At 39.5% G+C, this 14,007-nt stretch overlaps 1 protein-coding gene across 1 annotated transcript; it reads right to left on the bottom strand.

Annotated features, from left to right (window-relative positions):
* Nucleotides 1-2,372: 2,372 nt before the first annotated feature.
* Nucleotides 2,373-13,957, bottom strand: LOC117856670 (uncharacterized). Its single transcript, XM_034739020.2, has 27 exons — nucleotides 13,746-13,957; nucleotides 13,573-13,638; nucleotides 12,453-12,539; nucleotides 11,914-11,970; nucleotides 11,732-11,796; nucleotides 11,467-11,633; nucleotides 10,735-10,796; nucleotides 10,567-10,650; nucleotides 10,270-10,426; nucleotides 9,818-9,933; nucleotides 9,309-9,437; nucleotides 8,360-8,431; nucleotides 8,169-8,264; nucleotides 8,015-8,092; nucleotides 7,618-7,746; nucleotides 7,319-7,495; nucleotides 7,028-7,228; nucleotides 6,831-6,944; nucleotides 6,508-6,755; nucleotides 6,240-6,282; nucleotides 5,906-6,154; nucleotides 5,149-5,373; nucleotides 4,689-4,780; nucleotides 4,053-4,281; nucleotides 3,613-3,969; nucleotides 2,850-2,923; nucleotides 2,373-2,760 (listed from the first exon to the last, which is right to left on the bottom strand). Exons 1-27 carry the CDS (start codon nucleotides 13,845-13,847, stop codon nucleotides 2,655-2,657), a joined length of 3,582 nt encoding a protein of 1,193 aa, XP_034594911.1. The 5' UTR covers nucleotides 13,848-13,957; the 3' UTR covers nucleotides 2,373-2,654.
* Between the last annotated feature and the right edge of the window lie 50 nt (nucleotides 13,958-14,007).

Here is a 14,007-nt window from a genome sequence, read left to right as displayed (position 1 = left end):
AGAGTTCTTCACGGTTCAAAGCTCTGAAGGTGTCTCCTGTCGTACAAGTGGCGTGGCGGCCCTACCTTAGCTGTACTGTGCATGGGTTCGTCGGATCCGCCTGTGGACCTGTGGTAATAGTTCACCTCGAACATGGCCGCACGCTGCCTCATATACATCCAAGACAAACGAAAGGACTCTGAAATTTTGTCTAACCCAATTCTTGAGAAATGTTCTCTGTATGTACTTTTTGAAGGAACCAGAATTCTAACAGGTTGTTGACGAAATGGCAAAGATTTTCTTTTACCGTTTAGAGAATTCTGGCTTTTATTTGATTGTCAAAAGATGACCCTTTCCCCCTTAGTCTTGTAAGATTTTACTCATGTTCCCCTAATAAAATATGTGCATTCCATTTCCATGCTCTCGAAGAAAAACAAGGTTGTGTCAAGATAATGAAAGAACTTTGCCAATTTGACTGAGCTAGTAATATAATTCTTGAAAAATATTCCCTGTATGAGGTGGTACACGGTTGAAACTAAAACCAAGATAATTCTTAAAGTTTTTGAAGGAACAAGAATTCTAAATTTCCAACAGGCTGTTGACGAAATGTCATAGATCTGCTTTTAGATAATTCTTGCTATTTGACCGTCAAAAGATGGCCTTTTTCTACCCTCTTAGTATAAGTCTCTCTTTTGTTATTTGTGCCTGTCATGGTCTTCATCTAGGTGGTGGTTCCGTTATTATCAGATTTTACTCATGTTCCCCTAATAAAATAGCGTTCCATGCTCTGAAAGAAAGAAAGAAAAAGGTTGTATCAAAGACCACAAACGTGCCACAGTCAAGATCGCCCATAGCCTGTTAACAATCAGTCAACTGCTAGTTTATTTGGTCGGCCCTCTTCTCTTCACAAGCCGACCATACCTCCCAGCACATCTTTGATGGATTTCCTCTCATTTTCTAGTTGAGGGAGAGAGAGCAAGCCTTCCAGTTGCAGCTATCCGGTCTTTCGTTACAAACGATGCAGCATGGACCGAACAAATGCATGCCATCCATGTACAGCGACTGGTCAGCCGGCGCGTCGCGATCTAGCTGTTAAGCACATCGGCAGGCAGACATTAACTTAACGCTCCCTGACGCTAACCCCCAACAACACCACCAGTAGGTGTCAACGTGCGGCTAGCTCCGTGTAGCAGTCTGTCTCTGTCAGGTCCGTCACCTAATGATTCCTTTAGTTGCAGTCCACTGCCCACGCAAAGATCAATTTGGTTGCGCCAAGATCATTGAAAGGAACAAGAAAGGGTTTGGTTGGCTGCTGGTTGGTAGCTGAACTGGTACATGGCACAGATGCCTCACCAGACCAACGTTCTTTTTTCGTTTTGATGATCAAATGCTTTGCAGAGCCTTCAAGTCAAAGCAAGTAACAGGGACAGGTAAAAGAATGATTGATGGTACTAATAATGAGTTAGTTATGCGGTAGTAGTAGCATTTGGACGCTGTCATTGCAGACAAGAATTACGTAGCATAATTCCGACACACCCCTTTGTCGACCTGTGCATCTTGGAGTCACCAAGTGCAGTCCAGAGGTATTTGGAAATGCTTATACCTGGATCCATCTCATTCTCTTTTTTTTTGTCTTATTTATCCAAGGTACACGTTAAATACATATTTAGCTCATCTATTCAGTATCTTTTTTTTTGCCAAGATAAGCTAAATATGCACAGTAGTTTTTGTTATTCTTGATGGATGTGGGAGTGTAGCTTGATTATTGTTTTGAGTAACATGTATCGGCCAACCACTAGTTCGCCTTTTTTCATCGTCTCCAGCAGCTGATATCATCAGATCCTCCAACCTCAACGAGTCGTTTCCACCACCTGCGCACAATCCCACAGGCCTACCAGCCAACCGGCAATCGCCAAATTGCCTCTTGCGGTTTGCGGCCAACGGCATCACCACCACCACCTCTAATTGATTTGGCATACATGAAACGAAATTACGAAAGTGATCTAGTGATCGGATCCTGACGTGCATAGAATCTGACCTGGGTAGTTGGAATTTGAGGCAGGGGGCCTCTGAATCTGAAATGGTCCAATGGTCCAATTCATCAGATCCAACTGCCACTGAATACAAGCATGCTGCCCACTGGTACTGAGCAGATCCGTAACAAGCGTTCAACTTCTTTGTTGTAATTTCAAAGACCAGCAAACAGCGTCTCACAACAGGCCTGTTTAATTCTAGTCAGGCACTGCACCCACCGGTATGAAAGCAGGAAGCACCCTCGATGTTGGGGGTATGAGATGCAATCCAATCAAAACAGGACCACTCAGTGGAAGGAGCATGATAAGGAGCTTACGACACAATTCTTAGTAAATAAGATTGTAAATGACTTAAACAGGTTCAGTGAATAGTGGTCTCGTTTCTTCTATTACAAAGGAAATTGAGGGCATTATCTGGCGCCTGCAAAACTGTACATAGTGCTATCATACAACATCTGTAATGACTAGTACACGCCAGGCTTCAGCTTCAAAACTTGAAGCCAGTAATGTCGAAAAGCATCAACAACTGTCAGATTTCTTTCATCTGCAAAATTACCCGAGGGGGCACCAACAGCTAGTTTCTACTCCTGACGTGCTCAATTTGTCAGTGCTCATTTCTCAACCACTAGGATTAATTGCCGTTTACACTCTTTTTCTTATTATGTTCTTCCGTGGCTCCTTTTTGATCGGTGCAGCCCCTGAACCTAGGGAGGTAATTCCTACAGCACTCTGGTACAGGTCCTTTAACCTGTACAAATCAAAACATCAAGAAAATAGTAACTAACCCATAGTTAGCAAAGTTTGCACCAAGAAATATATTGTAAGATAGTAGCAAACCTTGGCATACTGATCACCAGTGCAATCACAGAAACTCCAACAATAACTGGAAACACTGGTGCTGGGGTCAGTTCCTGCATCATAGAAAAATTACATGATTTCTGAAACAGATAAAAATGCAATTAAATTTGACTCACTAGCATGTCGAAGTTTCCAGTACACAGTTTGTCTGGATATTCAAGTAATAGACCAAATTTGTTGGAACTAGTGATGAATCATTTCAATTACCCCACCAGTCCCAAGACAGTTGGGCATAGGTCAGGCTTTAGGGCTAGTTTGATTAGTCCAGGTCGGGTAGTGTTTGTCACTGTAACAGGTGATTAATTCTCTTGCTATACAACAACCTCCTCTCCTAGGTGAGAGAAGGGGTGGTATGAGTTTGTCCTTTCTATCACTCTATAATACAAAGATATACAGCTCCCGTGCGTGTCCGAGAAAAAAAAAACAAGAATTCAGGTATAATTACATGTTCCTACTTCGTCTGCAAATCTAGAATGCGCAGAGAGTATCTTGGTGCTGACAAAAAAAGGACCACAGCATTTTCTATTCATATGCAGTATAGAGTACATAGATATCTCAGTCAGTGCTGTATAAACGAGGGCATCAATGTTTCCTACCCCTCGTGTGCAGTATAGGTAACTCTTAAGCAAAGTAACTCATGTCCATGGTTCTCATCTCTTCATGTTTGAGAATGTAAATGTTAACAGTGTCAAGAGAATTATGCTGCAACGCTGATGCCAAGTGTAGAGACTGGAGAAGTTACCTGCTTCTGATGGCGCTCTTCAGTTTTATATTTAAGGGGGCCAACATGAATTTGGGGTTGCTTTTCCAGATCTACTTCGACCAACTCTGATTCAAACCTATGGGTATGTGATGGAAGGCCAGATCGAAGCTGAACAAGATGCTTGCCTTTGGGCAAATCTCTCACTTCAAAGTAGTATGAAAGAGGAACAGGAAGTACAGATTCTACTCTAGAAGGTTCTGCTGCTGATCTGATTTCAACAGACAGATGTGGCTGCAACATATCAATACCATCACCTTCCACGTGACCACTCAAGATTGTTACTTCCGGGCGTTCAAAAACCACAAAATCAATACCAGTGATGTCTTCATGACCAACCTAGAAATGCAAATGCTGTTAAATATATAAACAATAAAGGAGCACAAGAAGTATTGGGCTTTAATAAATTATGTTACACCTACATCAACTGACACATAATCCGGTGAAGCGCGCTCAACTGCTGCAAGCTGGAGATTATCTTTTGCAACCACTCTTATAGAGTAAGTTGATCCAGGCACAAGTCCTCTAAGACGAAACCTACCAAAAGCATCTGTAGTAGCTTCCTCATAATAACCAGTTGATTCAGATCTTGCTTCAACAAAAACACCTTCCTTTGGTTGACCAGTTAACAGTGTCACAGAACCCATGGCACTACATTGAAATGTTGGTCAAGTTAGTATCATAAGATTGGCGACAATTAAGATTTTGTAATGCATATACATAAAAATAGTTTCCAACCAAGCATGGACCTTGTCATAACTGATTAATCATTTTGCGTGCACATGGTGGGGGAACTATACAGCAAAACTATTAGAAAACAATTATGCAGGTTAAGCAAGGTATCCATCATTTAGTTCTAGAATTGACCTACTATGGATCAGCAACGGTGGCATAGCAAATACAGATATTTCATGGTTTCAAAGAACCTCTTTGTGAACTTGAATAAGGTACAAAGCTCAACTTTCTGCAAGCTGATAAGGTGTTTCTTTGCATATAAAGCAAGACACAAGTTATTACAGACCAAAAATAATTATTCATAAAAAAATAATGAAACAAACCTGTAAGCCACTCTGGTTGCACGGAATTCAGCCTCTCTAGACTCCCCAGAATTAAGATCAATAGCAACTGCTGAGGGGTTAAATTTATATTCCTACAGCACAAGCATCGAACCATTAGCAGCTCTCCAGAAAAAAAAAACAAATATATGTGCATGCACCGCTTCCAAATTTATAAAAATGTGCCCGGGTATGGACTAAGAAAAGCTTAGGTGGTGACAGGATTTCGTGCCCTCAAACTCAACCCACATCAGGTATATTAAAAAAAATTAAATTCACAAACCTCCTTAACCCGCTATTATATTTCTTAGAGAACTAATGCAGAACTTCAGTGAGAAGTGAATAAGATTACATTAAATAAACAACATGGGATGGCAACTGATATGATTGAAGTTACAGCTCCAAATTAACATTCATGATCTTTTGCATCATTTGGCAGATGGGATACAAAAAAAAGAAGTACCTTAAGAAGAGGTCGGAGATAGAAACTTCCAGGAAATAAGTTGTCAAAGATGAAAGTTCCGCCAGAACCACTAATTGAGTTATTTCTGTATCCTTCCTCGCCACTCAAAGATAATAATACTGATGGTAACAGCTCCGAATTTTCACCATAAATCTGCACTGATATCTGACCAAGCTTCTGACAAGCAAAGGTGTACAGGCCAGTTTGCTTGAGATGATAACCATCCTGAATGAAGGTTGAAATGATATCAGATAGGATATTCAACAAAACACCCCTTTTGTGATTGCTGATTGTCAGCTTAATATTGCAGCTTTCTAATAATGTACTGGGCCATGTGTATCACATTAAGCAGAGGCCGAAAGTTTATTTCCCTCTAAAAGAGATACATGTATGTCATGTCATAAATACCATCACTAGGAGCAAGAGCAAGAGCAAGAGCAACAGAATACTAATCCCTCCTATCACAAATGTACGTCATTTTAGAGTAGAGCATTTCCCTCTAAAATAGATACATGTATGTCATAAATACTATCACTAGGAGCAAGAACAAGAGCAACAGAATACTAATCCCTCCTATCACAAATGTATATCATTTTAGAGTTGAGCACAAGAACTGGACACTGGTGCTCTCATAGCTGCCACTACTACACTGCAGTGTTGTACATCAGCACCACAGCAACGACCTATTCCTTAGACACTAGCATCTTGTGTTACTTTAATTAAAAATATAAATATATGCTCAAAATGTAATACCAACCTTTGAAGCTTCAACTTTATATTCTATGTCATTGTACAAGGGACCTGCAAAGAATGATCCATCAGAATCTGTTTTTGTCTCTGTTGCTACATCCCCTTTGTTCAGATGGGCATAGTTGCTCTTTCCAGCTGATAGAATCCTGATATCAACATCAGAAGTTGCAGGTGACACTGATCCTTCAAGGTATAGACCAGCTTTTGCAGTGATTTGAGGAACAGTGTCTTGGCATCCATTCACAGACACTGAATACTGCAGTTTAAATAGTACACAGAATTACAACCATGCTTTGAATTTTTTTTTTAAAAAAAAAGTTCACCTATCAACTTTCACTCACCTGTTGTCTTGCTGGATAAAATAGGACCTTTTTCCTTCCAGTGCTGAAAATATAGAAAATCATGTCAGGATAGCAAAATATTGCATAATTATTTTCTGGTAAAAGAAAAGCAATCTTCAAAAATGAAAAATAAATAAAGCAGTCTGTAATAAAGATAGACAAGGGGTCGAAGCAGAATATCAGGCCCCAACAAAACTACAAAACTCAACATTCTGATTATGAACATTTCGGTTGCAGAAAACAAGAGTAATGGAACAGAACACTATACCTAGAATCATGAGGGACAAAGATGAAGTCCTCCCCTAGGTCAGCCCAAATAGAGTACTCAAATGCAGTGAAGTCATTTTGATTACTCTTTCCAAGAGCAGGTTTGGTGGATATCTTTTCTACAAAGCTGCCATCACTCTTTAAGACATCCACGACTATATCCTTTGAATCAATGTCTTCCTGAAGGGAGCCCATGTCCACATGGATTTCACCTTTTACAAGATACTTCTTTGCGTTGATATGAACCGGCTAAAAGGGAAACCAATGTTAGGGTGCAAAATTGAACCTTGTAGGAATAAAGATATATGTAAAGTAGGACCGCACCATGGGATTAGCTGTATCAAACAAAACAGACGAACTCCCGAAGGAAATACAAGGATTTGTTAAATGAATCTCATGTTGCCCTGAAGTTTCTACACAAATCCTTTGAGATCCTTTCTGTCCGAGAAGAAAAGTGGATTGTGTTAAATTAAGGTTCCATTATGCAAACATAATGTAGATTCCTTGTGATGAGATAGGACCTTTATCGACAAGTCACGTTTGGAAGAATCTGGCAGCTGAATATATGCTTCAGTATCATGAGTTGAAACTAGCTCAATCCAGTAGCCTTTTTGCACAAACACAATATCCTTCACATCATCAATGCCAATATCTACATTCAAGGCATTTTGATCCCAGCACCAAACATCCTTAACCGAGCCCTCAGATGAAGAATGCCTCACCTGAAAGAAATGTATCAGAAATAGTTAAGACTTTGAAAACACTAGTAAGCAATGATTTTTTTTTGCAGTAATTGTCACACATTGTTTTACCTCTATACGATATTTTCCCGGAAATACTTTTGTGAACACAAAATTGACATTATCTTGCTCCAAAGTGGTTGTCTTCTTTTCCTGCTCAACAGCCCCAGCTAATCTAACAAGTGAGACCAGAACATTTTGGTTGCATTCCTCTTTGCACAAGACTTTACCATGAACATTGACTTGGGACTGCCAACAAAGAGTTAATCGTCACAAGATATTATCGCGACCTGAACCACACTATAAAACTTGGTGGAAGCTAGCATAGTGTTTCTAAGGAAAAGATGGGTTAAAGTAATGATCTTGTTTACCTGAGAAAATGCCAGATCAAGCAATGGGCCATTTACATTGACAGTAATAGATCCTGGTGAAAACATAAGACTAGAAGAACGTTCAGAATCTACAGGTAATGCAGATAACTGGTATTCACCAGTAGGAACCTGCAAAGTACAACAAAGAAAGCTAATTAGTAATGATGCCATTAAGGTTTAAATTAAGAAGCAGTGTAGAAGCTATTAACATCATAGATTGGTTCGTGCCAAGATAAGATCATATTTCACAAGGATATAAACAAATATTGACTGGAATATTATACGTATATATTCCTATTAACACAAGTCTTGACGTCCTATCAGTGCTTTGCCTATACAATACTAAGTAAATGTATATCTAAATTTTTTCAAGGAAGGGGGGGAGGGGGGCACAAACCTCAAAGCAAAATTGTCCATTTTCTCCCACCAATTTCCGCTGCGGCTTTACGTTTTCAGGTCCATGTGTTATAGTCACCTACCATCCCATTGGAATTGTAAGAATAGTTTTTGAAGTGATCTCAGTGAAACAAAAATATGGATCAAGATAGTACCATTGCTTTTGAATTCGGAGTTACTGTCCGAACAATACCACATACATCATATCTAACTGATCTGATATCATCAATGCTGGCCAAATTTGGTAAAATCTGATAGAAAGAATGTATTCAGTCAAAATGTACCAAGGCATTTAAGCGGTAAATCTAACTGAAGATAAGATTGCCCCAAGCAAACTCAACATTACCATAAAATTCTCCAAACGGTTGAACTTATAGTGATCCTTCTCAGCTGTTATAGTATACTTCTTGGATGTAACCTACACAAGACAGCACAGAAGACAATTCATTATAGATGGAAAACTGATAATAGTGAGTTCAGTTTAGGTGCCATGTTGAGCCAGCGCAAAAACTCCAAAACAGGTGAAAGTATATAGTTTTATTTTTCTTGAAGTTAGCAAAAACCAAATTATGAACCCCTGCCATTTCAAAGGTTTCGTTGTGCCAATTCAGGGTCATACCATAAAAAAGAGCTGAACTAAAATGGTACATGAAATACTCCACCAATTTCCGATTGCAGGATATATATCAAGTTTGTGTGTCATCAGGCAAAATCCTCAAGAGATGAATTATTATATACGATGCGAGTAAAGTGCGCGCATCAGTGCATGAATACATAGAATTCCAAATTATTCTTCTCCCCAAACTTACGAGATCGTTGGTGAAGATCATCCATAATTAAGATGTATAAGAAAGTTTTCAAACAAATCAAAGAACCTGACAAGCCAATGTACGCTATTGTCACACATGGGTATGCTGACTTGGTTGATAAGCACAAAAAATACAGGCACTTCCATGTTAAGCATCTCACACAACAAACTTGCAGCTTCCATGTGAGACGTATTGACCCGCTAAAGTGAATTCATATTTTTATCTTCCCTTCAGTAGCTAACTAACTGTGCTATTAATGATGAATGCGTAAACATTATATCATCCTGCAACCTGTTGCACCACAACCACCATATTGAATTGAATAATTAAGAAACCAAGTCCTAGAATGACTACTGTGAGTTTGTAACAGAAAAAGAAAACAGTTGTGTGTGAATGTACACAAAGAGAAGGTGACATCAAGATGAGTAAGAGACTTCAAATATCAACATATGTGCTAGACTTTATTAAATAAAACCAGTTTAGTACCTGATCAAGTCTGTAGTACCCAAAGCTATCTGTAACAGCTCTCGACTGGCCATCGACTATAACATTGGCACCCTCCACACCAGCACCATAACCATCAACAACACGCCCTCCAACAGAAAATCCAGTAACCTGTTAAATATATACAAGGAATTGCTAAGAAGTTAGGGATCATATGAACAGTTCAGGAGGAAGATAATAAATTATCGATAAATTCTTAAGGAGCAGAAAGATAAAAAGTCTACAACCATCACACAACCCAAAACTTGTACCCAGCCAACCTTGCAACAGCTTTTAGTTTTGGCTGCTTGAATTATGTACAATTTTCTATTTGTATATCCATTGTCATTTCTAACTACGATTCTGAAAGCATAAAGGCCTATCCAACTGGTGTTTAAATCCAAATAAGTTTTTCCTAGATTCTATTAATAGTAGATATCCAATTTTCTATCATCCTAAAGCAAACGACTTTTACCAAACTTCTACAGATGTAAAGCGATTTCAAGCATTACCTGGAATTTTTGGGGAACAGTCAAATGACCATGCTCAACGGAAACAGGAAGTGAAGATGGTGAAATATCAAAGACAGTGTTCTCCCCCTTATAGTATGGCAACAGCTCATAGCTACCTGCATATCATAGCAAACAGTAAACAGGTAACATTATATAGGGACCTGGAAAGAGCAGAGCATGATCCTCAGTGAATAAGAACAAACAATTAAAAAGTGTTTACCATGAGTACAAGGAATTAGTGTTTGTGGTATATTTTCTCACTTGGAAGATAATTACTTTCAGTTAGATGAGCAAAGGTATGTAGAACAATAGTTGATGTATTAATGCACTTGAAGACATCACAAGTACACACCTCAACAAGAAATTCCAAACAGATTTCACCAAGAAATTTGACATGATGATTGCATTGCACTGAGATGACACTTTATTGGTTGAATAAGTTATCAACTTACCACAAGGTAGTGATCTAAACATGAACTTCCCATCAGCACCAGATATCGCATGGCAAAGAGCACCTTCCCTGGGTGCATCACCGAAACCTTGTGGGCAAGGGACCTCTGTTACATCATTTGAATATAAGTACAGGTGGACGCCCAATATCGGATTTCCCTGGCAAATACAATTCATGGGATATGTTCGATGTAAGAATTTGCTAAACAAAGCAAATCAAAATTAGAAAGGGATATACAATCATATGGTTGCAGTGCTAGTTAATATTATCAATCAAACAGAACCGAGTTCCTCCCAACCTGTGCAACCACAGTGCCATAGATGTTGTATCCAGATACAAAGAAGACATCATCTGCCACAACATTTCCAAATCGCAAGTCAACCTGTATATAGTAACATGTAGTGCGTAAGACAATAAGATCATTATTACATCAGTCAATCCAAGGGAAAGCATATATGATTCTAACCTCTGGTGAGCCTCTCAACTCCATATCATAATCAGGATGAGAAGCGCGTAATCTGTAACGCCCTGGAAAAGGAACACCAGCATGAGAAAAAACAGAAGGGGCTATGTACAAAAGAAATATGCAACCTATTTTTCACAATATTAGTCCAAGGCAACTATAGGCAGAAAGTCAAGAAAGAACTTCTACAGAATAAACTCTAACCACTCAGCATTCTCACATTAATAAACTGATGGTTTGTGGTAACACACAGGCTGGCGTGTTGTGGACCTTGTGGTGGTACAAGGTCCTGGATGAGTGGACGTAGGGAGGGGAGAACCATGAACAGAGTAAGATGGTCCGCATGGTATGAGTTGCTGACCATAGGGCTTATTTTAGGCATTTGAATCATGGTGAGTGGTCACGAAAGGCCTATATATCTCTTCTTTCCAGTGCAAAACTAATAACTCAAAGCAGATTCCAAATTGTGCAACTTCAAATTGGCAAAAATGATATTCCCAAATCAGTAGATAACTCATTCTTAGTATTAATGCTAGAGTTTGTAAACATCATCACATTAGTGGCTAAAAATGGAATCGTATCATATATATATATTTTTTTGTAAGGTAGAGAACTAGACCCTCCTAACAAAAAACTGCATGTAACAAATATACAGGAGACGAACATTACTCATCAAATTTTGCATGTACAGATACATTGGTTTTTAAAAATAAAGCACAGCAAGCAAGGAAGAACCTGGAATTATGTTTGTAAACGAATATTCTCCTGATGATGATGTTAATGCAGATGCAACCAACTCATCAGAGTCTGTCATCAGCTCAACTTTCACACCAGAAGGTCCTCCCCCCTTTGAGCAGCTCTTACCACCAACAGCGCCCACTACTTTACCCGATATCATAAACCTGCATGGTGTAGAGTGTAGACATGTATCAACAGCTTAACTTTCATTGTGGCTCTTGTTAATACAGAAAACAAACTAAAAACGGATGAAGAAACAAACCCAGTGAATTGGAAATTTATATCTGCATTTCCATTACACCCATTGTGATCGATGACAACAGGAACCTGAAATTTTAGGTGAACATGTCACCCAGAAAAAAGGACAAATGTGCTTAGTACTTAGTAAAGACATAAAGACAAAACCCAAACGAATGACAGATTCAGTCAAGGAATCATTTTTACAGTATCAGGCTTCCATGACCATCCCTTGGGCCCCTTAACTCTGACCATGAACGAACCCTGTGTGTCAAAGAAGCAAAAAAAACTTTTTAGTGGCAACAGGGAAGAATATCAAATTTATTCTAGTGATGATAGGGGAGAATATCAAAATTATGAGCTTAACTACTTCCTTCAGTCACGAAATAGTTCCGTTTTTCAACATCGACACACTACCTTTTGTAATATTCATTAGGCTTCCTCCAGTCACAAAATTAGGAGTATATGCAAAATATAGCAATAATGTAATGGTATAAACCTGCTTTTCAAAGGCAAATCTAGCTAAACTATTTTCAAAAGTTTAATTGAACATTCTAAAGGATATTGGTAGTTAAAGTTTAAAAAGGCTGACTTCACACTACCCAGAATGTCGCACATTCCATGACTGGAGAGAGTAGTTCCCTTTAACCCTTTTTCTACTCGAAATAAACTTATATATATAAACAAAATGAAGACATTTATAAAGACAACTCAGGACCAAAAGCAAAGAACAAATACAAGGATACCTTGTCATAGACTGGAATAAAATAGTAGCCATTAGGAGCACACTGTGTGCTTTCCTTAACCAAACCTTCAACAGTGCACAGCTCAACCTGATAAAGAAAATTAATAGGGAATCAGTTTGAAGCTTAGACCAAATCACAGACATAAAAGCGTTTTACACCAAGCACAAACATGACAAGCAGAATATATGCAGAAACAAAAAAGTAAGCTTACACTAACAGTCATGTCTTAAATGTAAGATTAGTCTTACAGACTACAGTTTGCATATGTCACTATAGGAGATATGAGAATATCCCTCTGCGCTGGCAGTAACAGCATACACCTTTAGGAGTGAAAAAGAAAAGTAAATCATAGCCTGGTGAGGTTGTATCAATTCTGATAGCATAGACAATGGAGTATTCAACTAGTAAAAAAACTTCACAGAGAATGAATGTAAGTGGCTATGAAGTACATAAACCAATTATTATGCTTACAAGTGAACTTCATTAAAATTATAGCAAACCCCAAATGAATTTCCGACAGTTACAACATTTTTACCATTACAAACCTCCAAATACATGAAACTACCCCAATTTTCATCTGACCTATGACTAATTGGATCTGAGCAATCAGGTCACCCAAGTGTAACTGATGTCCATCAATCACCATAGCTACCAGTAACGATAGATCACAATGTATGCACAATGTCAGCCCTCAAAACACCAGCAGCACAACACTTTATAAGTTTGTAACCCTCTAATGATAATTCTTAATGATCCTGATGGAATGTAAACCCTCTACAAGTCCCAAATCCAGAAGCAAAAAAGTTTCTGCAAATTCAGATGATAACGCAGAATCCAAGTATCCAACAAAACAACAGGCAATTCGAAACTAATACACTTTGTTCCACTAGTGGCAGTGATTCGGTAAAAAAGCATCAAGCGACCAGGACATCATCAGCTACGCGTGAGGTCCAGTTCAAGTGAAAGACCTCAAGCAAACTGTGCACTGAGACTATCCGAATCATTCATGAAATACCAGCCACAGCTCGATCAGCAATGACAGCGAGCAGACAGCAACTAAAAGCTTACGAGATGGGACAACACCTAGAGTATGCCGCACACGAAGGCGCGGCCGACGTACCGTGATGTCGGAGTAGTCGAGCTTGGAGTCCGACGCCTTCCTCGACTTGGCCAAGCCGGAGCTCGCCTGCAACCAAAACCCAGAAACCAAGTCGCATCAGTGTAACAAGCCGAGGCGAACCAGAGCGAAGAGCGAAGAGCGCGCGGAGATCGAGTAGCGTGAGGTACACCGACCTCGACGAAGCCGCCGCATCCGTGGATCTCGTCGGAGGCGGCCGCGACGGAGAAGAAGGCGAGCAGGAGGGAGAGGAGGACGGGGAAGCGGCGGGTATCCATAGATCGATCGGATCTAGCGGGAGCGGAGCATGCCACCGGGGGAGGGAGACGACGACGAGATCGAGGAGATTGTGCAGGGGCGATGCCTAGTAATAGTGCAGTGGAGTTGAGAGATTTTGCTAGCACATGCTTTGGACTCGGGATTTTGCGGTCATGGATT

This window comes from Setaria viridis, chromosome 5 (genome assembly GCF_005286985.2).
Source record: "Setaria viridis chromosome 5, Setaria_viridis_v4.0, whole genome shotgun sequence".
Lineage (NCBI taxonomy): Eukaryota > Viridiplantae > Streptophyta > Magnoliopsida > Poales > Poaceae > Setaria > Setaria viridis.
The sequence above is the reverse complement of the archived record's forward strand: the minus strand, read 5'-3'. Positions and strand labels throughout refer to the sequence as shown.

Coding starts and splice junctions, on each gene's coding strand:
- LOC117856670 (XM_034739020.2), bottom strand. CDS start 13,847: ATGGATACCCGCCGCTTCCCCGTCCTCCTCTCCCTCCTGCTCGCCTTC. Junction 10,797..11,466: donor GTTTACAAACATAATTCCAG/GTTCTTCCTTGC, acceptor TTCCTTTTCCAG/GGCGTTACAGATTACGCGCT. Junction 6,756..6,830: donor TTGATACAGCTAATCCCATG/GTGCGGTCCTAC, acceptor TTTCCCTTTTAG/CCGGTTCATATCAACGCAAA.